The sequence below is a fragment of the Amblyomma maculatum genome, chromosome 5 (genome assembly GCF_055883805.1).
Source record: "Amblyomma maculatum isolate TAMU_Amacu chromosome 5, ASM5588380v1, whole genome shotgun sequence".
In the NCBI taxonomy this organism is placed as follows: Eukaryota; Metazoa; Arthropoda; class Arachnida; order Ixodida; family Ixodidae; genus Amblyomma; species Amblyomma maculatum.
The window spans coordinates 150,448,681-150,476,098 of NC_139348.1; the positions used below are offsets into that span (position 1 = coordinate 150,448,681).

Below are 27,418 nucleotides of genomic sequence, written 5' to 3' on the forward strand. Positions count from 1 at the left end.
AGTTTGAAAAGGTCCTTACAACGCAATGAATAAGTACTGCGTTTGTGTTTTTAGCTGACTTATTACGCCTTTTTGGCGCACCACTTCATGTTACTGTTCGTCACATCATTCAGGTTTTAAGAAAAATGTTAACCACAACAATTTACCTCTGTTTTTTTTTTGTATTATTGTATACATTATGCCTTCTGTGTTTTTTTTTATTGTTTTGAATTACCCCGCGCCTCTGTAATGTACGCTGTACACTGGGAGCTAATATAAATAGATAAATAATATACTAACGGACTCGCCAAATGGGCTGGCGTATATTTATTCGCAGATAACGACCTAGTGTACCCTAACACTTCACATCCTACGAATAGATCGCACCGAATGCAGTTTTAAAAACGGCCATTGAATGCTGCTAAAAGCGGAATACAGAAATATACTACAAAAAAAAAAGAGCCTTAGCGATACGAGGAGAAAATGTAAGGTAAAATACTATAATGAATGCCAAGAGACATAAGGAGCAAAAGTGACGTTGTGATCTGCGCAGCTCGGGCGAAAGAAAGTTGCCGCAGTTGGACGGAGGTTTAAATGTACTCCTTCAAATGTGTAATAGATAATCTGTCTCATTCTAGTACGTCGCATGGTTGCACTAGTTATTGTTGTAAGGCATCCATATAACAACAACCAGTTAACCAGGTCAACCATGTATGAAAAATTAAGAGAAGAGGAGCAATGTTTATCATCTCCGAAAACAGAACAACGGATTAAATCAGAGTTGTTCTGACTAAATAGAATTTATTGAAAATACAGTGTGATGAATAATTGCTTAACGTTTCTGCATTCGCTAAAGCGAATTACTTCTAATTAAATATCAAACGTTTTATTCGAAAAAGTGATTACTTGAAAAAGATCAACTTGATTCCGTTAAAAACACATTTTTAACTGCTAAAACTGATATTTCTCACCTTTCCCTGCGCCACACGATGAAAACAGAATATGTTACCGCGTCTAGTCAATAAAATATATTTCGCATCTGAACTTAAAAAATTTCTATTAGATTACCTCGCGCTGAAAAATGTCATTTAGCATTTCAAATACTTATTTTGGATACACACGTCTTATATTGGTACCACTGTTCGCAGTGCATATCTACTGCATTTGTTACGCCTTACACTTAGAACTGATTTATAGATACTTTGAACTACGAAAGCTGCTCACAACGAAAGGAGGTTTTAGTTTTCGTTTCATTTTTAAAGTTCATTCTCTCTCACGTGGTACATTTCTTACTTTCCGTTACACTAAGTGTGCATACCGGTGCGTTCACGTGAGTGTCTTCAATTGGAGCCCATGCATCGTAGCAACCTGTTTCTTCTTACAGTCTGGCTGAATAGGCCTTGTTTCCTTGTTCTTGCATCAACTTGATTTGCGTCTTTTCTTTTTCAAATTGAAAAGCTATCCCTTTTTTGTATCTGTCCTTGCTGGTCGTCGCAGTGGTGATCTGTTTTCTCTATTCTCGCCGACTGGGCGGGCTCGTGAAGGAATCTGTAGGGATTGCTTAAGGATGTTGCGGTACCTTCAAATTCATCAATGGGCGCTTTTCCTTGGATTACCTATATATCTTCTCCAGAACGCTCACGACCTCGGCCGTTACTGAGTCTTTGTTCCCCATACTTTTGTATCGGCAACCTTATCAGGGGTTTCTAGACAACAGCGTTTTAAAGCGCATTAAACGCGCGCGCATTCAATCTGCTTCAAACACGTTCTTCTCTATATTGCACACATAAACGATCCCTTTCAAAGCATAGCTGCATGGTTATGGAGATGTTTATGCCATAGACAGTGAATTGTGTTCTGTGTAAAAATCAAGAGATTACTGATTACTGTCTTATTCAGTGCGTGGTGACATGTTCTTCTGGGACACATTAAAGCGAACACGTACCACGAACATTGAAATCGCGCCGTATAGCATTCGATTTTTGCCTGATGAGAAAATCTTTGATGTTCTTTGTGATTTATTTATCCTGATGTTCGACAGTATTCAGTCTGTGGATGAGCCCTATGATGAACCACTGTGCCAAATCTTCAAGATTATCGAAGTATCTCTTCCTATACTAGTGCACTTTGTTGTGGAGAGTATATGATGCCCTGGAAGATCCGCCTAGTTGGCTACATGCAGCATATTGACGTTTGTGTGTGTGTGTTTCATGAAATTCTGACATTCCTGGTGGTGCGCATTTGCTGGGGCACGGCAGGCTCGCATTATTGAGCCCGGTTATTTAAAGCGGAAGCTGTAGAAGTTTTTGTTTCTTCAAATGAATAAAGAAAGAGATACCGTGGCCAATGCACAGCCTCCCTGTCTCTCAAACAGGAGGTCCAGAGTTCAATTTCTGCACAGACAACCCTCACCCAACTTTACTTTTCAGCTCAACTGCTTGCCTTTGATCACAGAAGCCCCCGCGAGAATTTTGGCAAATATTTGAATACTCTCTTGGATTTTTCGGAATATCAACAATTTCTTGCTTCCATTCAAATTTTCGTTCATGACCATCAACGTCGACGCCAGCAGTGACAAAACCACAATTTTTTGCGACACCCTATCCTCGGCGCTACTGAGTTAGAAGTCGGCCCTGGAGTTAAATCCGCAGGTATATACACCGAATCACTCTACCCTAATAAGATTTACAACTTGATTGGACTTTGAAGTGAAGGACTACAAATATCTACCCTAGTGCCTGCTCATATCCGTCCTCAGAATAGGAACAATCATAAATTGAATTTATTTTTCTTCATCACAGCTAATATTTCCAACTTTTGTTGTTATACTTCTATTACACAACCAAAGCTTCCCGAACACAAACTAAACCGGGGTAGTATCGAGTAATTTTTAATTATCACAAAACACTTTCCTTTTCCCAGATTTACTCATTTTAATGTTATCGATTTTTGATCGAATTGAGCCTGCCTTCAGCCTTAAGGAGAAGCATATATAATGAAAGTGTATGAGTGCTTATGTACTGCAAAATCATCAAGTGGCCTTCAAGAAATTAAATTGCTTCTACTTGTTGTTTTAGGCTCCAAACTATTCCACTGCAATGACGCTCAGACAGATACTATCCAGAGTATGTCGTTCCTCTTTGTTTCTCTTTGTGCTCACTGAAAGTTCAGTTCTCTTTTGTACTTCCTGCTTCGATCATAAACATATACAACATTGTTCTCTGAAAAATCTTTCGCTCTGGTTTTCAGCGATCTTCTCTTGTACGCTCCTGTTTCTTGCGTCTTCAATTACGCAGTGTAATTATAAATGCATTTAAATCATTGTAGGTGTCTGCAACTTTGCCCAACTCATAAAACCAAAACCTCCATACTTCTTATACACTCGAAACTGCAAAAAAAAATGTTTTTCTTTAAACAATGTAAGCACGTATTGATATCATTACAATTTCACTGAAGCACTTCTCTTTCTGCACCCTGGAAAAAATTATCTCTAGAATCGTTGTGCTATCGGTAGGAGCAAAAAGCAACGTCTGAAACTTGACAATACCCAGAAACGTCCGGCAACCAACCTTTATTTTTTTGTTTTGTTTTCTTTCACGTCTGAAACAACTATAACTTCAAAAAAGCTGCGATCAAGGAGCTTTCAATACCAGTGCAATTATTTTTTGATATTCTGACTCCATAATTTTTATAATATTTGGAACTGCCCGTTCTGCTACTGTTTCATTGAATGCAGTCCACACATACTCGGCGAGGTCATAGTTGCCTTCAAACATATCCAAAGTCATAATGTGTGGATATGTTATTGTGTCCGCTTCAAGAGACGTAGCCATTGTGTAGAAAGTGTCTGAAATAAAGAAATTGAATACGTTACTATCGATTCTTCGTTACGACACCCACACTTCAATTATTGTACTATGCATTTTTCCTACAGTACTGTCCTGGACAAGATTTCGTTACTCTGGCGCTTTACTTTCAGAACTGCACTCTATCTAACATACTTCACTCCTGGGAATCCCTTGCGTTATACATCGGCGGAATATAGTGCTTCTACAGAATAGATAAGCGAGTGAGTTGGTGATACACATTTATAAATATAACAGCGCGAAATACACACAAGCGCTTGTGGTGTGTTATTCTCTTCTATTGTCTTCGTATTTCGCGCTGTTATATTTATGAATGTAGTACACCTAGCTATAATATAATTTATTAAAACGGAGAAGCAAACGATTTGTATCCCAAACCGAACCCTAGATAATGGTACCAAGTTAAGGAAGGTTTGAAAACTGAACTTGTGCAACGCATACAGTTCAGAAAACACATTACGTGTCCTCAATTTTGTACCAAGGTATCTCTAAAATAGTTTCCGGACACTTAAGTTCCACCTTTAAAGGTAAGACGCGACAGCCTTAACACTTGAGTCATACGACCCTCCTCACTGTTCCTCGTTTGCTGATATGCACACTACTAATTTGATCATTAGCCACTTAATTTGTGTCTATTATCTTGCGCATACCTATTAGCATGCAGTCACAAGCTACGACATTATGCGAAACAGTCGCTTGACATAAATATAAAGCCCACTTTTACCAAGCCGCGCAAACATATCTGCGTGGCCTAGGACAAACGTGCCTGAGTCTTGCTCCGAAAGTTCCGAGGATTCGACTGTCGTCTCAAAATGGCTGCGTGAGCTAGCAACTCGTGCCCATTCGGTCATGCTGTGTGGTCCTGCCAACTGGTGTCTGGCTCTGCCAACTACACTTGCCAAACGCCTGCTCGTTATTTTTTACTCACGACGTCTACACCGACACCGGATTGTCCGGGAAATTGGGCTTAACGCTTTCCCGTTATCACTGAAAGCAAACCATTGTTATTTCAGGGTGCTTGGGGGGTATAGGTTGTGCTCCGCAGCGACGGCCAAGGCTCGAGCAGGAAACTTATAGGACTGCGCTTAAGTCTGCTTGAGAGCGGAAATGGCGAAAGCCACTTGACAGGACTATTTTTACTAATTGCATCGTCAATGTCATTGCTACTATCATCGTTACGCTAAACAAGGAGAATTACGATCCGTTTATCACAAGGCCTGAAGAAGTGGTTTGCGCGCTTGGCTGAGGCCCGGAGGAATAATGGTTCGATTACCATTGAGAAAGAGTGTTTTTGGTTTCTGACTGCGCTTTATGGTCACACTTTCTGTTCAACCGCACATCAGGCAAGAAAGGCTAATTTCGCCTAAAAACACCATCGTATGAGTTCTGGGAGATTTGGCCTGCATTTTTTTCAACCCTTCTTTAATGACCACGGCCATGATGGCTATTCTAAATATCCCATAACATGACGAGCGTACAAAGTTCAACTTTGGTGCAACGGGGAAAACTTGAGGGACACCTTATATTTTAGACCACCATTTTTATTCTGATATGAAAAAAAAAACAAAAAAAAACATCCTTCTCTAAGACGTCATTGAGTATTTATCGCAGCAAGCGTGTTTTAAATTGCTACAACTCGGTTCTATTTTTCTGATCTTTTATTACCTCAAGGGGGTATGAATAAAAATTCTGTTTTCATGCTATCTTTTAATGACTGCATTATAGTGGTGCAAAGGTAACTTTGGTACAAAGAGCGACGTGGCTAACTTCGTTTGATCCGCACGACATGAAGCCCGGCAAGGTCAAGAACTAGAAAAGGGGAAATCTTGCGCCGATTAGCCGCTGATGCGTTCGCTGCCAAGTCACGCAAACGCATTAAAACTGTGCGCTGACTCGCCAAGATACAATAGCAGCCGCCTTCGCTGTCATTATCCCCGATTCCCTCAGAATGTACGCAGCTCCGCGCCGCGATGGCTGCTAGCCATAGACATCGTGTATGATCATTTGAACTTCAGCCGGAGAGTCTGTTGTGACGTCATACCACGCAACGCGCCACGGCTGCTAGCGCCATCACTGCGCCGCGGGCTGAAACCTGCGTCACCAACTGTGGACGTGACCAATAACGTGAATCCCTTCTCGCTTAATTTCCCGCTTGGTTTGTGTATCGCCATTGAGGAGAGCCTTGCACGGTCGTATTCGGCGTCTCCGGCAGCGGGTACTTTGTCGCATAGGTGGCAGGCTGCTTCAAATCACACGGAAGGTGTGGATCGCCGTCTCTTCGTTAGAAAAACACTGTGGTTTAACTCTTCTAAACCAAGATAGGGCGACAGCTTCGTATTAGAGATGGGAGGGCTCGGGAAAAAATACAGGAAGTTTTGGGATAAAAACTGTTGTTTTTTTCTCGTTTTCTCCCGAAGCATGGAAAACCGAAAAAAAAAAACCCATAAAGTTAGAGTCCTTTAAAGAAACATAAAAATTTGTGCTAATTGATAAATGGCTGCTTCTAAGTAGGAAAGAGCACTGAAAAGGCTGCAGAAAGTATATAATTTATTGTTGTTATTTATTTTTGATTCAACAAATTATGCTTACTTCAGAACGTTCGTGATAAATGCTTAGTCTATTAGAACAATTTCAAGTGCCGAAATGCTGCATTTGTTTTGTTTTCCCCTCTTCCTCTGAGTGTCGAAACGCGCGCAAATGAAATGTAGTCGATTTGCTTATTTGTATTTCCAATAAAGTACAAAGAAAATCTAGTCAAGTTGTAGTCTCATCGGTGTGAAGGTTCCGTTAGGTCGCCGATGCCAATCCACCAGTGGAGGCGCCTGTCGATCAGCCCATCGACCACCAATGCAACAGCTGGCAGTTGTCGCGCGTTTTTGCGCCGTTGATAGTACGTCATGTTACTGTGATGTGACGTCACTAGTATTCACTGATACACTTATGAGCTTCATACTTCAAAAAGTTAAATGGTGCTAACGATGCGTCTCGATCGGGAAAAAGAGCATATAACGGTATTTTGGAGCTGAATTAAGATATATGTAAAGGGTTTGTTGTGTCCAGATTTTGGCTGTGAGTCACCTCACATACAGAGAAAACCCATAACAAGGTTATAAATCCTCAAAACATGGTATCCCAGCCACTTTAAAAACAACATGGAAAGAATTGAATGCATACAAAATGTACTGGAACAAGAAATGTGTGAAACTCAACATCAACAGATTAGAACAATCTAAGAAGCGAGCACAAACACATCGCCAGTACTGGAGGACCTTGGTACGTATGTCAATGATCTAATTAAAAATGCGATTATCTTTAATGTGTTTACCAAACATTATAAGAAAATAAACAGAAGTGGCAGTTCACGTGCGTGTATTGTATTCACTAGAACAAACTGAGAACACATGCAAAACAGCATTTTTATTTGTCAGATGGCTTATTGTACTAGCGACAAATGCGGCAAACGTTAAATTACCAAGATTTGATAAAGCAAAAAAAAGGAGCCGTAATATTAAAGGGCTACAGTATAGCTTAAAATGCAGAAATGTCCGATACATATTTACGCATGGCTTGTTTGGAGATATATGTGGCAAACTTTGAACAGCATGTTAACGTTTGAACGAGAAAAATAAAAGCACAAGCAAGAGTAAGCGTATATAAAAAGACAGGAACATACAGATGTGTTGCATGTATATATGGTTCCGTGTGTGATGTAAAGAAAAATGAGATAAACTTCAAACAGTACAAGATGACTCACAGGAATTCAAAAATCAAATTGGAATGTAAATGTAGAAAGACTAGACTATTACCAGGAAGGAGGAAACACGGAAACGGGGTCAGACCTTGCCGCCACATGATTGATTGCAGAGAAAATTTCAGATATATTAATATAGGTATATTTATATGTATAACATAGATTGAACTCCGCATAAGGTTTTGCCAGAGAGAAAAAACAAATCACAAGTGAAATATATATGAGAATAAAAACAAAAGGAACGCACTAAGGAAAAGGAAGCACGGAACGAAACACAGACCTTCGCCCGCACTACTACGAAGTGCTGCTCCTCTCATTTCCGGTGCTGCTCATCAAACTAGACATTTTAAGCAGTATGTTGGAACGAATGAACACAGCTTCTGTAATCTATGTCTTGTGGGCCTATGCCTGCACTAGATGTGCACGCAGACTAAATTTGACCACTTCTTCTAACACGCAATAGTGTGGGCTGCAACACACATGACAGCAATCTTCTAGGACCAAAAAAGGTGACATTTATCTTTTTTTAACAGTCTAGGAGCAGTGCGACGTTTGCACGAGCAGCACTCTGTTAAGAAAAAAGACTGTTTGCTGTGTTAATGCAGGTATACTTCTTGATTAATACAAATAATTGGTACCTTTCAAATGTTTCTAGTATTTCAGGAAAAAAAAACTTTTTTTTCATTGTTTTTTTTTTCAAGCTTTAAAATTTCTGGAAATTTTGCATCCCTAGCTTCGTTTAGCTCGCCAAGACTTGGTTACGTTTAGCAATGAGTAGCCGAATGTAATAGAAATTTCGTTCTTTCTTGCTTGGTTTAGAGAAGTTAAATCACAGTGGTTCTTTTTTTTTTTTTTTTTTTTTACTTGTGCCCTCTTAGAGATGCCAGTGACATTTTTAATCGATGTCAAGCCATTTTAGGTACGACAGTCGATGAAACAGTGCCGTTGTGGCTTCGAGGAGCGCGCTGGTGTCGTTGGAACGTTTAATCACATTGCTTTGTTGCTCTGTACGTTTAAAGGAGCGATAAGAATAAATGTAGATAAAGCGGCGCCTTCGTGCGCGGTTTTTGTAGTCGCGTTTCTACCTGGGTGGTGACAACAGGTACAAGCGTGACGACAAAAACTTGGAATGTTCCATGTGGGCGTCGATCTGCACGATTGTTTTTATAGCGAAAGTAACAGTCACGAGCTTGGAGTCTTCCCTCTTGGTGCAAAGTAAATCTAACACTGCCATAAGTTCATCTGGCAAATGATAAAATGTATCCATTCACACACTCTAAAACAACTAAGCCCCAGTAGATTAGAAGGCAAATCCCTCGTCACTGTTTACCGCCACTAAAGCTGTTATTTTTAAATGTGTGCGAAAGGCGTTAAACCGGTCACGAGATAACATTTTAAGGGGACTTTGGCTGTCCTGCGAGTGACGCAATGCGTGTGACAGGGTAGACCTCTTGATAAAGCTGGGGGACCTTGCGACTGACTGTTGCAGAGCTGAGCATGCCATCCTTTCAGGAGTGAACTCCATCCGATGCTTTCTTCAAATGTTGAATAAATTTGGTAAGTACAACGAACATAAATAACATTACTTCCGCTCAAGCCTTGCCGAGATTGAACCGTCCACTCCTGAGAACGTCCGTTCGGCTTCCGATGACCTTCATTTAACCAACGCTGTATCTCTGGCCGCAACCATGCCTATGTGATCGGTCAATATGGCTGCCACCTGCCTAAAGCTCCGGGTCACGCTCTCAGTGTCGCAGACCGATCTTGGGCCTTTCCACTCCTCACCCAATAGAGAATTTCCCAGCCATATTTTATTGAGAATGAGAAAACAGTGAGAAAATAGTAAAACTAGAAGAAAAATAACACAATGTTAATTTACAACTAAGCTGCTCGGTGACCTTTATAGCTGGCCAAAAAATTAAAAAAAAATGTATATATGAGGGACTTTAGCGACTAAATTAGTGAAAGGCGAAAGTCTGAGAAGTATTCTAGTTCACTATACTGAGAAGTATCATCTTGTCTAGCGTTCCTGCCATCTGCAATCCCACACTTGAACGCGCGAAAAGGAACGCCACGCGACAGGAACGATGGTGTACCATCCAAACGCACATTTGTCGGATAAGTGTGACAGATACTGCGCCTTTCCGCCAGAAGTCGCATCTTGTCTAGCCCATCGCTCTTTGCGTCCCCGCAATGCCGTTTCGTTGGTCAAGTCCTCTCGGTTTGCCACAATTTTGCTCTCCCTCGGCGGGAACTCACTGTGTTCTCTACAACGAACTCTTGCTGTGTCGTAACAAGACTAAACAAAAAACAATTAGAATGGCGCATAGCGCCTACGGAATATTCCTGTGCGGGATATAGCGCGCCATAGCACTCCAGTTTTTATTTGAATGCGGGCCTGTAACGACCGCAGCACACGATAAAACTTAAGCTCACAACTGAAAGCAGCGGCGGAGTTAAGCGCGGGCAGAATCCACGTTATGCTCGCGCCGTCGCAGGCGGCGCTCTTGGCACCGCGGCGTTGAATCTGGCGGCTGTCTTTAGTCCCACAAAGTCTACCTATTTCACAGGGATCTCTCATTTCTATTTCTGAAGGTTAGGCCTTCCTGCACTAACGAACAGAAGTCATAGCGCCGAAAGGCATACTTTTTAACTTCTGACGCTGCATAAAAGCCCAATTTATTCGCCTCCCTCCTATTTCCGGCTGTTTCTTGTAGCAGTCATTCGTGCTGGTATTCTAGTATAGTCATCCTTCAATCACAACCATTGGTTCATCGGCATTCCGCAGAGTAAAATATGGCTCACGAGTGCGTTTTATATTCTACAATTGTGATTTGCTGTTGGTAACACATTATGATATAAAACAGAAGTTATTCTCTGAAATATTTTATTGCGATATCTGAAGCTATTTCGATAACGTCTAGGTCAGCCTTCGTGCGTATAACACATCCCGAGTGGTCTAGTTTAATACCTGCACTATATTTCGCAGTTTTCGTGTTTGCCTTCCACATGAGTTGAGCTAACAAAACATACCAATAAGCAAGAGGAGCAACATAAATCCCTGCTTCCAGTGAACACTTTCAAAAAACCTTCAAAATCCTGCGAAGGATCTGGAACTCAAAATAATCCTGCTTGAAAGGTGGAGGTCACTCACCTTTATCTGCAGAGTTTTCCCAAACAACAAACAAGCCTCTGGGATCGTTGTCCTCCAAAGGATCCACAAGGAATAAAACAACGCTGAAGCTCTCAGTAAAATGGGGTGGTCCCCAAGCTTTGCCAACGTACGTGGCGTACGACCCCTCGGTTCGAAGAAAACAGTATTCTCTTTCATCCTCCACCGTACACTCGAAGCCACAACATTTGGAGTATCCCAGCTCCTCTTCTGGGCATCTTACGGTAAATCTTCCTTTGGTCAGCTTGAATCTATAAGGAGGCACGCTCGTGTTGTATGGGTTGGGTATTGTAAAGGACATATTTTCCAGCTTCCCACGGTGTAGGCTCCGCACTTTGTGGTTCATCATTGCGTTGTACCGACAGTCGCGCTTCTTCGGAGCGGCAGCTTTAATTAAGAAACAGACAACAAGGATCAAACGGAAGGAAGAAAAATTGTCATGTGTATGCTTTCAGCTGTTTTTAAGACAAAAAGCAAACTTTTCAGGGCTTCCAGTATTTCTAAAAGGGCGCTAGTATTTTAAAACACGAGCCCACCGAAACATCACACCTGGATACGAATGCAGCTTCGTCATTGTGCTCAGAAATGCAGTCCTGGACGCAGGACTGAGCACAATGATGAAGCTGCATTCATATCCAGGCGTGGTATTTCGGTGGGGTCGTTTTTAGAAATACTAGCGTTTTACCTTCAGTCTACAGTCATAGGAAGGAAGGGAAAAATTTTCGTACAGCAAACCCATGTTTGTAATGGGTCACGTATGGCCCCCGTCCTCAGCAACATTTTTCTAGCCAAGATAGACAAAGCCATAGATAAGAAATCAGGTGGGCTCATTTCAAGGGCATGCAGATATGTGGACGACTATTTAGTCTTCTCTTCTGACCTGAATCAGCAAACGACTGTTGTCAATGTACTGAACCTTTTTAAGGAGTGTGGGCCTAGTCTAAATTTCCCAGTAGAAATACCCAGAGACGGAGATTTGCTGTTTCTTGATTGATTTGAATTTGCACCTTCACCCGGAACATGTATGTTGGGTATACCACCTCAGGGCCAAAGAGGCATTACTTGATTTTTCATCTGGCCATTTCAAAATTATAAAAAATGGGATATTCACTTCCAGCATTAAAGCCGCTATCTCCAAATCCTACCCACACGCATACTATAAAAGTGTGGCATACCAGCTGGAAAGGTTGAAAGAAAATGGTTGCTCTCGGCATGTAATCGTGGAAGCATGAGGGCGGCTAGTGAGACAAACCAAGGCAGGATCACAGCCTAAGCCTCGGGAAAGAAAACGCCGAAGTGTTGCCGTTATACCTTATGTTCACAAATTTTCACATGGACAAAAAAACTAACGGGGCTCTACCACGTTCCCTTGATGTTTTCCGCCCCTCGAAAGTTGGCAGCAATCTGCTTGCAGGTGCCGAGCCGGAGGGATGATTGCGGAAAAAGAAGAAAACAAAATAATGAGTGTGGTATCAAGCACACAGCCCCGTGTGTTCCTTGCGCCAGGGGAGTGGTTTACAAGGTGTCGTTTTCATGTGGCGCATTGTACATTGGACAAACCGGACGCTGCGTCAACGAAACATTGGGAGGACATTAGAGATCACACGGTGGGAATTCCCTTGGTAACCTTCTCAAGCATTTTCGCACGTGCGGCACGAATTATAAGAAAAAGCTCAAATGTAAACCACTCTTCGATAAAACAACAATCATATTTAGGCACAGGGATCAACTTGTGTGCGAGATTATGGAAGCAAAGTGGATAGTTGGGCGAGTTGGTTGTGTGTTTGTCTTTCTATCTATACGTGTTTCTAGTACTGTTTGAACATAAAATTATGGAAGCACTCTACATGCTCGTCAAAGAAGATAAGTGTGCATAGTACGCATAGTACGAACACAATCACATGAATAGAAAACACAACACAGGCGCACACTACCAACTGTGACATAAAACTGAACACGCACTTCCTCTTCACCACTTAGCCACAACATCCGCAAAAAAGCGCCGCCACCGGCGGACCTACTACCAGTCCCTTCTCTAGAGCGGTGGGAGGCTATACTGGCCAGCTCAGACCCGTTAACGCAAGTTCGGGCTACTGAGTGGGCTCAAAAGGTCGCCGAGAGCAACGGTCTTGAGGCCATCTGAGTGTAGCGCCCACAAATCGCTCATTGCTGACAATAAATGATTTCCAATCCAAAATCTTCTAAACCAAACTGCATCTTCTTCGCACACCACTTCTCTGCCAAGCAGTTAGTAGCACGCTAATATTAGTACAACACCAGCATCGTCCAAGCATGGCAGTCACAAATTCCATCACATATACACACACTAGAAAAACATTAATTGTGGTTTAACTCTGGTTAAGCTTAGTTGAATTGCGATAGCAACGGCGGAAGCTTCTTTTGCCTGCTACATTATTCCCCTATCACGCCCTATCAGTGTAAGGTGCTACATTGTTGGAGACATTTAAGCTCATCCGTTAAGAATATGACGCGAGAGCGCAAGCTACCAGCCCACATATAAACGAGAAGGATTCAATGCTGCTGAATGGAATGTGGAGCGAAAGCATTAGTTGCCGGTGACCGAGCGTTCTTTTCTTCCTTCTTCTTCTTCAGGGCAGTTCGAGGTCAAACGTGGCCCTTCCCGTGACGACGCGACGGGCCAAAATTTGGCGCAGTGTTGCTATCCCAATAAAAACCATCACACATCTGCGGCTACCACATGTAATGTTCACGTTTACTTCTCATCATAGGTGAACTTTCTGAAACATCCTCAGCAAGACAAGTCCATCCAAATGCACCTCTAATTAACCCTTCCGCAGCCACAAAAACTCGGTTGTCTGGGCCACTACACACCATATCTCATTTAACTTTTTTCCACATGATGAGGTGTGAACGTGAACGTTATATGTGCTAGCTGCAGATGTGTGGTGCTTTTTTCTGGTGTGTCTATATGTGGTGGAATTCGGGACTGTCATGCTTGGACGATATTAGTGTTGTACTGGGATGAGTGTGCTACTAACTGCTTGGCAAAGAAGAGGTGTGCGAAGAAATTGTACTTGGGTGTAGAGGAAGATGTTGTGGCTGAGTGGTGAAGAGGAAGTGCGTATATTACAGTTGGTAGCGTAAGCCTGTGTTGTGTTTTCTATTCACGTGATTGTGTTCGTAGCGCCGCATTTCTGAGTACTATGCAGAACCAACTCGCCCCTCAACCTATTATTCTGAGATAAGTGCGCAAGTCAGATTTCCGTCTTCTTTTCTGATAAAGAATCTCGATTTTTTGCCAAATCACTGAGATATCCTGGGTAACACGGTTTTCTTCTTCTCCGCTTTGGTTTGTTTTTTGTTGTTTCTTCATATGTATTTGGGCTTACGCCTTGAATAAACTTTAATTGTGACTTTGCGCTCGTCTTTGCTTTCTTCTATTGTCTTCGTGTCCACACGCAAACTTTTCAGTATGCATGTCAACCAACTCGCCCAACTTTCCGCTTACCCTGGACCCTTTTATACTTTAGTTTTTTGTGATTTCTATATTTCTTTGTTTCCTTTTTCGTGTCAGACTTGTTTTGATCCCTCTTGACCGTTTACTTTTTGCTTAGTTTGTCACTATGCACAAACGGCAAGCAAAGCACGATTCTCAGATCTAATATTGTGCACTTCCTACACCGAATATTAACCGTTTTTTCGGCGACTGCCTTAGTACATCTTTCCGGTACCACCCTTTACTTTATTTAAAAAGGAAAACAATGATATACCTTTTGAAGACGCTTCCGCTCCTGAAATAAAAAAACAATATTCGTTGATGAAAATTGCCCCGAAGAACCTGAAATTTAATTTTTCGTTAAGGTATGATACTTTCAAATATGGTTAGAAAATAATTGTGTGTTTTTGGGTTTGTCTCACCGCCTCTCTAACAGGTACTGCGCATCAGTGTAAAAGGTGTCCAGAGGCCTTAATCTTTGATTAACGCCTCAGTTCTTGTCACACTCCGTTTTCAAGAAACTGCCAAAACATCACTCGATAAATGTGAAAATGGCTTGTCTTCAGACCCCATTATTGCATGCATGTTGCTTCTCTTTTTTTATTTTTATCATGGCCATGTTGTCATCTTGCATGCTTCCCATATGCTTACGTATGATAAATTGCGCAATTCGCTAAAACGTAAGCTCTTAATATATCAAGCTTTCTTGTTTTTGTGTCTTTATTTGTCCTAACTGAAATGTCTTGGAGCTATCATCTCCCCCATGCATGGGAAATGCAAGAGACTAGCACACTAAACAGGTGGAAATCAAACTTATATTCGCCATTCGTACACGCAGCTGAGATCTTACCTGTAATAATAGTTATTGCAATGCAAGCCAAAGTGATGAAACCTAAAATAACAAGAAAGCGGAGGTGTTAAAATGTGAGGCACATGTGTCCACAGTTGCTGCTATATTTTTAGCGTACAAAAACTGTGCTGAAATGCGGTGTACCTGACGCTTATTTCTCATCAACCCATAACGGAAATTCTCCCCGCAAGTCCGTGGCCTATCAGTGCTCACACGGTATGCTCCAGGGGTTCAGGTTTGGTGCCCTCATCAAGCCTCATTGCCCGGCCACCTGAAGTTACTCCCCGCTATTAAAGTTCATTCTATCGCAACTGCGCTCTTTGGTAGTAGCCTACATGGAGGGAGGGAGCCATATGCGAGGAGCGCGCGTAATTTAAAAGGCTAAAAGAGGTTGCAGGTTCCTATGTACAAATGAAATGAAACGGTGTTTCGGCGCTCAAACATTGGTGACTTATGAATTATCAGCATGCACAGTTTTTGTTTTTTTATTTTGTATTGTAACTGGTTGTCTCTTCGAATATGTCCAAAAGAATATTCAGCTTATTCGACCAGCGACCTTAAACTTGGAGTTTTGTGCAAACTGGCTCTTCCCTGCTCTCTCTAACATAGAAGCGACATGTGCGTTATATCATATTACCCTCGTCGAACTTCCCGCAGCCTCATCGTCCCTGAGTACTACGACCCCTGGCTTTACAAACTTCACGGTTCTACGTATACGCGCAGACATTTCCTCCAAAATCTACAGTTGCCACAAGGCTGAATTTTGTTTTTCAAAGAAGCGTAACGCTTGAACATTTTTTCGCAAATGGGGTTTCGTTATTTGACGTCAAGCAGCTCCTCAAGAAGACCGCAATACATCCATAAACTTGCGTGTATTAAACGGAACTCATTACAAGGCCGCAAAGTCTTGCGTACATGCAAGTCGCATTAATTACGAGCATGCATAACGAATGAAGCCACTGCAGCTTGGCTAAACGAGAAAAAAAATGAGGCGCTGAGGAACGAAAAGTGTCAAGCGTCGTCACACTAAAGGGAAATTAAGGCAGTTCGCAGACAACATGCTGCAAACCCGTAAAGGGCAGCCGCTTTTACAGAGCGAAGTCGATTTCTCGAAGCTCCAAAACATATGGCTCGGTGTGAAGCGATAAATTCTAGCTCTCATGAGAACCAACCGAAATATGCCCATCATTGATCGGCACAACGAGAAGAATGACTTACCCAAGTAGAGTTTCTTCTTCTCATCCCTTAGTTCGTGCCTTTGTCCCCACACTGGCATTATTCCACTAGGACTCTATTTTGTGTAAGACAGCGTAGTTGAGACTTAAATGAATAAAACAAACCAATTTGCGGTGATTTGTAAAGCAGCGTTCCGAGCAGCTGCCATAAAATGTTACATAGAGAGTGGTCAATAAAGTAAGCAAACTCTGCCCGTTATCGAAAATAAAATAGTTTCTAAGGCTAATGATCTGCTCACAACCCCAATTCCCAAAAGTCGCGCGATCTGCCCGCGGTCAGTGACAAGAGGAAACATTTCTTCACACAAGCGACCTATGCTACCAGGCTGTCGAGGAGGCACTGCGTTCTTGTGCGGACTAGCGGCCCCTGCTCACTGGCATCAAGTAACGTTTAGTATCACTCCCACATGACTGAAAACAAAAATTGTTTGCCACCCCTGACAGCTGTCAGTTCTACATTGTACGATCCTACATGAAATACCGTCCCCTTTTTAACCTGCTTCGCTGCCCCAGCTGCGAAGCAGGTTACGAGGGACAACGCCGACAGCTACGGCGACTACGCAAAAAGCAGGAACAGGCGCCAAAGAGCTGCGGTCTAAAAATGGGCAAGAGGAAAAACTTGGAAGGTGGTCATCGTTATAGAAGAAGATATAATGAGTCATGAATACTGCGCAACCAGAGAGTGGTGCTACGGGGGCAATCCAGATGGCTACTACTGTGAAAGCTTGAAAGCGCCTCAGAAACCAGAGAAGCTAACAATACAGTGAACATTTGCTAAAAAAATAAATATCACGCAAAAGTGGTGTCCCAGAGCCTTTCCGGTTTTGTTGCTGTCTTCTTGTAATAGGCTGAAATAGGCATAATTTCTACCATTAAACCTTTGCTTCTCTTGATTGTCTGCGCGACGGCAACGCTATACTGTGGGACGTAATTGCCGTTGCCTCGGCGTTGACTATAGCATCAGAAGCGACGTCACTTTAATCTTCGGAGGTCAAAAGGCATCATCCAGGTCAAAGTTAAAGTCATGGTTGGGTCATGACTAACCCTAATCATGGCTATCATGTATAGGCAGAGTGTCATGACTATGCATGGCTAACTGTTATAGCGTTACTACACAGCTGTTGCGATGCACGGACATACCCTAGTATGGCCATGTCTCAGCAAGCAATCGAAACAAAATTTTGCAAGGGGGAGTGGTCTCCACATTGGTACTGTCACACTAAAAGATAGAGAAGAGCATTGCGATTGAGGAGGGCAGCAGTGGGAGAGGGAAAGCTTTAAGCGCAATTAGGAAAGTAGCGTGGGACAATACGACGATGGTGGAGAAGAGGGGTCGCACTCACTTTCCGTGAGTTAATGCGTTATAACACGGGATAATTAATGCTTTTTAGCGGAAAGTAGGGCGTCTGTGCTGTATGTGGCGTTGTCAGCGAAAACGCAGAAGCACGACGACTTTGGCTTCTGCGAAATGTACAAGGTGGGATAGGAATCGACCCCGCTGCCTTCCAACCCCGAGTCAAATATAAAACCGTTACGTCACGCATGTACGTTTGGACGATTTGGTTCAACCAAGACTTTGTTTATGTGATGGATGGGCTTTCGCATTATGTGGTAACTTACTACTGTGAAATAACGAGTATGCGCAAGAGGTTCAGGTAGATCACTGTGTGCAAGAGATAAGAGGCACAAATGAAAGCATTAGTGGTAAATCAAGCAGAAAAGTGTATTAAGGGAACGTAGATCTGAAATAGAAGCCATAGACGGGAATCCTTAATGATGTCATGTTATACCACCAGATGTGAAGCTTAAGTGTCTCCAATTTTTTTCCGCGGTAAAATACGTTTCGTGCGGAAGATAAACGCGTTCATCTGTCACCTATGCTCAACTCGAGATTAGGTCGACGATTCATTGCGGCAACCAGATAGATGCCATGCCGGCGCCTCCTTCGTAACTAGCAATAACAAGGAAAGGATAGAGTGTCAGTTGAAGGGTGGCTGTGTGGGAAACTTTAGAGTATAGGCTCTAACGGCAGATATATAGAAGCATCTCTTTCTCAAAATTCCTACTTCGGCATATCTCAAAACGAAAACACCTGGAGAGCTGCACTTACACTTCACATTAAAGACTCGTAATCATCGGCTAATTATGAAGGCGAAAGCCTTACTAGGTTATGATGCATCCCCAAAATACGTCACCGCCTGTGACATCATCAACTGGTGACGTCATATCGAGACATTGGTTATTTATATAATATATATAATAAAGATATTGTCAAGGTTTATTTACAGAGTGATTCTGCATCTTATCCTGGTGCGCTAATCAACAGATGGTGAGCTCCCTCTTCTTCAACCTCTATTCTGGAGAGCCTCTTTTTCACACTTCCTTGTCCTCTTCTGTGCGCATGCCTGCATTTCCACATTCACAGACGAAGCCCCTAGGCTGTCAGTCAGAGTCCCGAGAGTGGTAGCGCTTCAATCTTACAAAAATTACACGAAAGATTTTCAGTACAGAAAGACACTGCGCACGTAGACGTGGCAGAGCATGCGGACAGAAATGCCTTTTCCCTGGCAGTTGTCGATCATCGAGGTTCTCCCCTCGCATCGGCGACAATCAATAAAACAAAATTTCCGGAGGAGGCCGAAGAGGCTGCCATAGCTTTAGCCATTACCTCCACCACTGCCAAATACATCCTTAGCGACTCTAAAACCGCAATTCGAAATTTTGCAAAAGGAAGGGCCCACTCCGCAGCCATCAAAATCTTACAAAAAATCTCCCATACCCGCCTTATCACATTGATCTGGGTCCCTGCTGATTCGGACCATCCTGGGAACGAGGCAGCGCACCAATTTGCCCGAGGATTCGTAGTTAACCTGGAGGTGCACTGCCCTGAGCTCAGGTCGGCTAGGGAGCGGATGACAACCTACAAAGAAATTACTACCCACTTCAAGAAAGAAAGACAAATCTTCCCAGAACCACATCGATCTCTAAGTAAAACACAACAAGTCACCTGGCGGCAGCTTCAAACAGACACTTTCTTTAATCCGTACATGTACTCCATATGGTTCCCAGAGCAGTTCAGCCCTGTCTGTTCTCTCTGTGGACATCAAAAGGCAGACACACCACACATCCTATACTCATGTAATCAAGACAAGCCATCACAGAGTCTGCAGCTTTCTACCCAATCTCAGTGGGAGGCCGCGCTGCTCAGCTCCGACCCTGAGGTTCAACTCCGAGTCACGGAGCGAGCCGAAGGGTCGGCCACCTGGCGTCCGGCCTAGAAGAGGAGCCCACCGCGGGGACGGGAACGCCAACCCACCCCGCGCCTACGACCTCTTCTTTAATAAAGTTTACCTCCTCCTCCTCCCATCACCCGGCGATCACGCGGACTCATCAAGCTAGAATATGCCAGGAAACTCCAGAACCTTCTATGGGACCTAGCCAATGACGACGCGCGGCTCGACGGGAGGAGAAGGGAGCGCTCTAACCAGCGAAGCTAAGTGTGTGTGCGCTAGCTTTGTCTCATGTTAACAGACAGACGCGGCGCGCCCTATTTAAAGAGACCGCGCCGCTGTGGAGTCAGTCAGTCAGTCAGTCAGTCAGTCAGTGGCTGCGGCGTGTTCGCCAGTGCTGCGACTGGACTCCCGGGGATCACCCGCTGCTGGCAAGTCCACGGACCTGCAAGGGAGCGGCGCTCGTCTTGTATGGCGGCCACATCGTGACTCTTGAGGCATCGGACTGCAACAGTGCCCGGTGAACAATTTGATGTTTGTTTATGTAACTCTCTCGTGTTTCATCTGTGTTGTGAAGCCTCTATGTTATTGAATACATCTGTAGTTGCATGCTTTGCCTTTGTTATTCTGCGAACCTCTCGTCTGTGCAATTTTAGTGTTTGTGTATTCCTCTGTATCATCTCTTGCTGTGTATAAAGTTTGTTTTGATTGTTACTTCTGACTCTGAACCTTACTCTGGCTTGAACCGGCGACAGCTGGGCACCAAACGGCCACCCCCCTCCGTCACTACAAGGTAGTTGAATTCCGGCTGAGCTTGCCACGCAAGTCGAGGGCATCTCCTTTGCGACCGGAACAGCTACCCCCACTCACTAAGGGTGTCTGGGAGTGTGCGCACCGTTAAGGGCGCATCGTTAATAATACCTCTCTAATTATTAACGGGTGACAATGGTACGCTGTAGAGTGATGCAACTGGCAAGTACAATAGCGCAGAAGCTGTTCCACAGCATCTGCTGTAAACTGGCGACCGCGGTCACTGATAATGGTCACTGATAAGAAAGAAAGAGACGTCAGCGGCGGTGGCGGAAGAGATGGCGGCAGTTTCACAGTAACGCGTGAGATGATCAACGCACACGATGGCCCAACGATTGCCTTTGGACGAGCGGGAAACGAGCCTATGAGGTAAACACACACTTGCTCATATGGTGTGGTCAGTGGTGTCACCGGATGTAAGTGGCCCGGCGGAGAAGTTGTCGGTAGCTTGAACCGCTGGCACTGCACGCAGGAGCTCACGTAACGCTGAGTCGTTCGACGTATATTTGGCCAGTAGAAACGTTCTTTAATGCGGGTGAGAGTCCTGATAAACCCCAAGTGCCCAGCTGTAACGTCATCGTGCATAGAGTGTAGAACAGAGGAGTAGAGGCTAGCCGGAACGACTAGCAGAATGTGCGCACCGCCAGACTAGTAATTTTTTCGATACAGCAAACCATCGCGAATGCAGAAAGGGTTCGCAGATGCCGGATCACGAGCTTTTTCAAAAAGTGATACCAAGTATTGATATTTTCCTTGTTTTCGCTGGAAAGTGGCAAGATCCGGAAATTGTACGGAAACGGCGGCAAGATAGTCGTCAAAGTTGCCATCGCAGAGGGTAGTTGCGAGAGGCAGCCGCGAGAGGCAGTCAGCGTCAGCGGGTTGGTGGCCACTTTTGTACGACACTGTAAAGTTGAACTCCTGAAGGCGTAATGCCCAGCGGGCCAACCGACCGCCGGGGTCGCGTAGATTCACCAGCCAGTAAAGTGAATGATGATCGGTGATGACTGTAAAGGCACGTCCATAAAGTACGAGCGAAACCGCTGTACGCCAAAAACGACGGCAAGGCCCTCTTGCTCCGTCACGGTATAGTTGCGTTCAGACTTGCTAAGGGTGCGACATGCGTAAGCGACAACGTGTTGGTTTCCATCATGCCGTTGTATGGGCACAGCACCCACGCCGATGCCACTTGCGTCAATGTGGAGTTCAGTAGGAGCTGTCGGGCTGAAATGACGTAGTATGGGCCGCGAGGTATGAAGAAACTTGAGCTGGCGAAACGCACAATCACATTCAGGAGTCCATTTGAAAGGAATATCTTTCTGCAAGAGCCATGTGAGGGGGTATGTTACGTCAGCAAACCTAGGGATGGCGTGTAGAAAGTAAGGGCAAAGTCCCAGGAAGCTCCTGAGTTCTTTCACAGACTTGGGCTCTTTGACGCAGCTGACAGCTTCAATCTTCTGTGGGTGAGGCCTAACACCGTCTTTGTCAACCAAGTGCCCAAGCACAACGATCTGGCGTTCACCGAAGCGGCACTTCTTAGAGTTCACCACGAGACCTGCTTTCTCCATGCAGTTAAGGACCACAGCTAAACGGCTGTTATACTCTGCGAATGTCCTCCCGAAAATCACTACGTCATCTAGGTAACACATGCAAATTTGCCACGTCAGTCCACGCAAAAGAGTGTCCATAAATATTTCAAAGGTAGCTGGAGCGTTGCATAAGCCGAAAGGCATCACGTTAAATCCATATAACCCATCGGGAGTCAAGAATGCGCCTTCTCTCTGTCTTTAAAATGCATCGGTATCTGCCAGTATCCGGACCGTAAATCAACAGATGAAAAGTAGGAAGCTGAATGGAGGCAGTCAATGGCATCATCAACACGCGGTAGTGGGTAAACATCCTTCTTTGTAACAGTATTGAGGCGGTGATAGCCGGCACAAAATCGCCAGGTGGAATCTTTCTTTTTCAATAGAATCTCAGGAGCAGCCCATGGGCTAGATGATTCCTGAATAATTCCTCTTTGCATCATATCACGGACCTGTTCGTCAATTATCTTACGTTCTGGAGGTGAGACATGGTATGGCGTCTGTCTAATTGGGTGTGCAGATCCAGTGTCGATCATGTGATCGGTGCGAGAAGGCGGAATCGGTGTTGGCTGATCTCGAGCAAAGTCGAACACGTCCGCATGTTCCATAAGAACATCCATCAATTTTCGGCAATATCAATATTAGTGCACATGCCTGACAATATAATAATAAAATGATAATAATTACTAGTTAAAATAACTTACAGCAAATTAATTAGTCATAAGACAATTAGCTATTATAGAGTATGATAGGTAGTTAGGGATAGGTAGTAAAACATCACATTCCCCCTATGCAGTTTCTGCAGTAACCTCGAAATGTTTTTTCTCTTCTATCAATATATTCGTTCTTCGTGAGGGATCATCTTTCTTATCTGCGGCTTCATTAAATTCTTCTTCTTCATTGAGCCTACAGCTGGAGCGTTGAATATAAGAGAATACCGAATAAAAAGTCGAAATGGCAATCAAGCCAGTAGAAAGTATCTGTCGAGCGCCCTTATATCATGAGTGTTGTCTAAATATCAAGTGCGATGGAAACCTAATCGTCAGACCCAAATCCAAATCTCATATACTCAGACATCAGAAGCATGCGAGGAAGTGGCAGCTACCAAATCAAACCAGAAGTTTGCTTCCAGATAAGGGCTCCGAGGAGCATACACAAAGTTTCCTGATTGTGTGATAAGCCAGTGAACACATAAAAGTGTATTTCCGTCAACAGTAAACAAGAGATTAACTGAGAAAGTAGTGATAACAAGTTATAGCTAACATACTCACTCTTAGTATGCGCCGTATTACTGGGAAGATAGCGAGAAAAGTCCCCGCGAACGAAAGTGGGCTGAAGAAGGAGGCGTAGAGGACGAAAAGGGGAGTGCAAACATATATCAACTTGCCCAAGATTAATAATGCCTCTTCAACATCGAGTGGTAATCAGCTTAAGCATACCAGGATTTAACCCACCCAAGCCAAACACACCGTGCTAACACCGCCGGCATATGACCGATAAGCCTGGCGTGCACGTAAACTTAATTGCGCACTCCAACTTGTTGCACACACATGTTTCATATCTGCATACAATATGACATTGCCGGTAGCCTAAGCATCTCAGCAAGGCAATTACCATAACGCAGTCAGAATACGATGCATCTTAATCACCTTAACGCGTCTATGAGAACCGCTCAGGAAGCCAATCAAACCTTCAACGACTTGTACAATCTGCATACTAACATAAAATGAGTTCCAAAACCGATCGCTGACTAACGCACAACATATCGTTGCGGTTGCGGATATGCAAAAAACAAAGTATACAGCCGGGGGGGGGGGGGGGGGCAATACATCGGAAAGTGAAGAATAAGATACAATATGAACGCGTTCGAGCATTGCAATTGCTGGGGCATGCAAAAATTATGTTATGTCGAAATGCCGACACCATACTCTTTTGACGCTATAAGCTAGTGCTCAGAACTCCTCTGAGCTCAACTTCAGACTTTCTTCCATGTAGCTTGGTGCATAAGTCTTATCTGAGCTTCACATGTAAAACTGAACTTGGCGGCAGCCTTACCGAGATTATATGGCTAATCCAGCCTGCTCAGGTTCGCTCACTCAAAAAGCTATCTATTTATAGCCTTGAAGCAATGCATATGCAGACCGACAGCTCTAAAAGATGAGGACGGTAAATGAATAGCCACCTTATGCAAAAGCACTTTCTGCTATCCCAAAGCAATTTTTGTGGTTAAAAGTACTATCATTGCCAAAGAAAACTGCCGAATCCTCTTACAACTGCCGGCAGTTACCAGATATGGGCTTGAATATCTAAGAACACACAGGAGGTCATAATCCAGCTGTCGAGGGATGCTCTGGATCGTAGATGCTGTCATGGTACGAGGTCAATAATGGAACTTGACCTCAGCAAAGCCTCCGATGACGTATCGCACGAGGCGATATTGGAACCCTCTTTGCGTTTGAATCTTAGAGAGTCTTCGGGTACGTCCGGTTCTACCTTTCGAACAGGACGGCCGAGCTCACTTTCGTCTCTGCCAAATTGGGCCCCATATCTCTGGGCGTAACAGGAATACCGGAGGGCTTTCCTCGTTAATATTACACTCGTAGCACTGTCTTCCAGATGCGCTGCCATCGAGAGGCTACACTATGCTTTTTTACACGGGCGACATTACATTTTAGGTTAACAGAAGAAGTGATTCCCAAATAGTACTCGTGATTCATGAAGCAGTCGACAATATTGAGACTTATGCACCACGAGCGATGCTTGACTGCTGACACCCCAAGTCAGAACTTCTGGTAGTCCGGGAAGGCCCGAATCGAAAGAATAGATCTTCGCCTCCTCCAATCAGAGTTGAGCGCAAAGAGCTACCAGTAAATGTAGACACCATTATAGCCCAAGGCATGTTCATTCAAAGTAAGAGCAGCAACTTAACAACATTGGATAAACCGATCGCCACAGTCACCTGAACAGCCAATCCGATCGAGTAGCCGATAAGGAAGCGCATGAAATTGCGCGATACTTACCGACTCATTCAGGTTTTCGTCGTCACCAAGCCACTCTACACCCTACCATAACTACACCTCTGCCAAGGCGAAAAGGAAAAGGCTGAGTATCTTATACGGCAAGCCTACAAAACAGCAGTAGGACTATAACACCTTTCCTACTAAAATCGTAGCGCTTGGTATCTCCAACACACGTGATCAAATCAATAATGCGCGCCTAATGTCCCAGTACTCAATACTGGCGCCAACCAAAGCTGGGAAGTTTGTCTTGCTAAGATTACGCATCAATGCGTAGCACGTGGCGGACGATTCCAGACAAATACTTACTGCAATCATGAAGAAGATGGCCGTCACGAACCTCCCAACGAATATGCACCCCATACACCACGAAGGCATGTGACTAGCACGCGTGCGTGCAGTATATACCAAATATAACGAAAACCAGTCGGTACACATACATAGATGCAACCAGATACTAAGAGATAGAGAGAGGCTACGTGATTTGTGTTCTGAACGTGGCCAGTGAGACCGGACCTTCCAAACTGTTAGCTGCAGCTACTGTGTCCACCAGAACCTCTTAGACTGCAGAGGATGTCATCGTGCTGTCTATCGCTACCAAAGCAGATATAGTCAGTGACTCCCAAACAGCCAAACGGAATTTTTTGGAGGATCCGTCTATCGGCTGCCATCAGGAATATACTTAGAAACTACTGTCCCACCCTTGGTAGGACGACAGACATGGTATGGGTTCCGGCTCACTTGGGCAATCCCGGGAACGAGAAGGATCAAGAATATGCCGAGGTTTCGTCCCCCAGGAAGTGACTTCCTTTTCACCCATGAGCGCGAGGGAGGGCTTGCTTTCACGCCATGACACAGGAGATACTGTGGCACCGGCTACAAGCTGGTTTCTTCCCCTGCCCCAGGTAAATTCCTTTATATTTAAAGAGCAGATCGACCCCAAATGCAGAGTGAGGCGTCGACGCCACGTTATACCACACCACATGTGTGTACGTGGCTTATCCACCACCCTCTGATTTACTGCGAGCTTCATCTCCGGAGGAGGGGGAGGCCATGCTGCGCTGCTCCGACCTGTACGCCAGGCCCGGCTCACCAAGTGGGCCGAAGCGATCGCCTACAGGACAAAACTGGAGGCCATCTGGCGCGGCCAACAATCTCACAAATCCCGCGCTCCTAAAGCTGATGAAAATTAGTTTTACCATCTGACCATCCTTGGGAAACATCACTTAATGGTCGGCTGGGTGCACCCTGTGGTCATATCAAGAGTTGTAAATTGAAGAGAAACGGGTGTCTGTGTGGAGAGCTGTCGGGCAGAGCTCGCGCAGACGTGGGGTAGATGGCGAGCGTCACGTCACTTGTGCGCTGGCGTCGATGTCCTGCTGCCTTTGCACCGGAGACGAATGTGTGATAGCATAACTGATCGTCAGCGTCGGCACCCCAGATTTCACCTGCCAGAGTCCTCGTGCGGAGACAGGGAACACAGTAGCCCTCGGAACTGGAGAAGCCGGTGGTAACCCCATCTGGATACGGAGGCCGCTGGAACTATCGATGCCGCATGCCAACCGTCACACAACCACGTAGGTGGCTAGAACGTTCTGGTCCCGGAGCCATGTCACCTCTTCCACTTTTATTAGCGCTAGAGGCTACGCTCTCAATTATGAGGTAGTGTTGTGGTAAAAGGCGGACGAATACGTTATCGAATAGAGAGTAATGAAAATTTTAGAGGCCACATATAGTGGCAGCGCCGCAAACTTTGTCGACCGCCTCACCTTAGCCGCATCGAAGCTATCACTTGCAGGAGCTGTTGATATGAGAGCGTAGCTCTATTCTTCACACTGAGATTTCCAAAGTAATTAACTTGCGCGTTTGACCTTGAGCCGCCGGAGTGTGCACCGTGCGAGCTCTTCTGTCTACGCCACTGCCCGATTCATCGTCTTCCACATCCGAAACACAAACCGGGGCCACCGAGTGGCCACAAAAAATTTTCTAAATATCACACTAAGGAATTCTATGGCTGAAATTGGCCTAAATAGGGCCACCGGAGCACTAACTGGGGCCACCGAGCGATCGTCCTGATGGTGGACGTGGAGTCACCCCGCGACGATACCACACGACTAGGCGGGGTGACGCGATACCACGCGACTCACCTTATGGTTGAGGTGCTTTTGGGTCCGGGTGTTTCGTTGCTTCGACACGGGCGTCAGGTGATCCTTCAACTACTGTATTTAGCCGAAAAACAGCAGCGAACAGAAAGCGTAATCGGCTCAAGGCAGAGACATACGAACAGAGAGTAGCTCGCATTGAGAATGAACTCCAATGTGGTCGTGTATTCATGTTTTACCGAGCTTACTCTCGGATGATTACATTTAGCCCGGATAAAAATCAGCAATTTTTTTCCTCTTCTGACATTGGTACCAAACATGCATCGGCTGCCGTCGCTAATTCGT

General features: G+C 44.4%; 1 protein-coding gene across 3 annotated transcripts; it reads right to left on the minus strand.

The window, feature by feature from the left end:
* Positions 1–3,535: 3,535 nt before the first annotated feature.
* LOC146189958 (uncharacterized) lies at positions 3,536–23,498 on the minus strand. 3 transcript variants are annotated; one of them, XM_084604679.1, is made up of 6 exons: positions 23,342–23,498; positions 16,315–16,387; positions 15,097–15,138; positions 14,521–14,541; positions 10,751–11,155; positions 3,536–3,826 (listed from the first exon to the last, which is right to left on the minus strand). In XM_084604679.1, exons 2-6 carry the CDS (start codon positions 16,370–16,372, stop codon positions 3,612–3,614), a joined length of 741 nt encoding a protein of 246 aa, XP_084460805.1. In that variant the 5' UTR covers positions 16,373–16,387; positions 23,342–23,498; the 3' UTR covers positions 3,536–3,611. The 3 variants fall into 3 exon arrangements, with proteins under 3 accessions (XP_084460805.1, XP_084460804.1, XP_084460803.1); XM_084604678.1 differs by having other exon boundaries at positions 16,315–16,416; positions 23,226–23,478; XM_084604677.1 differs by having other exon boundaries at positions 23,226–23,477.
* Positions 23,499–27,418: the final 3,920 nt, after the last annotated feature.

What these genes read in the sequence shown, in the direction of transcription:
- LOC146189958 (XM_084604679.1), bottom strand. Translation starts at nt 16,372, where the DNA reads ATGCCAGTGTGGGGACAAAGGCACGAACTAAGGGATGAGAAGAAGAAA. An exon ending in GAAGAAGAAACTCTACTTGG is followed by an intron (nt 15,139 to 16,314) that starts GTAAGTCATTCT and finishes TTGTTATTTTAG; the next exon opens with GTTTCATCACTTTGGCTTGC. An exon ending in TGCAATAACTATTATTACAG is followed by an intron (nt 14,542 to 15,096) that starts GTAAGATCTCAG and finishes TTTTTATTTCAG; the next exon opens with GAGCGGAAGCGTCTTCAAAA.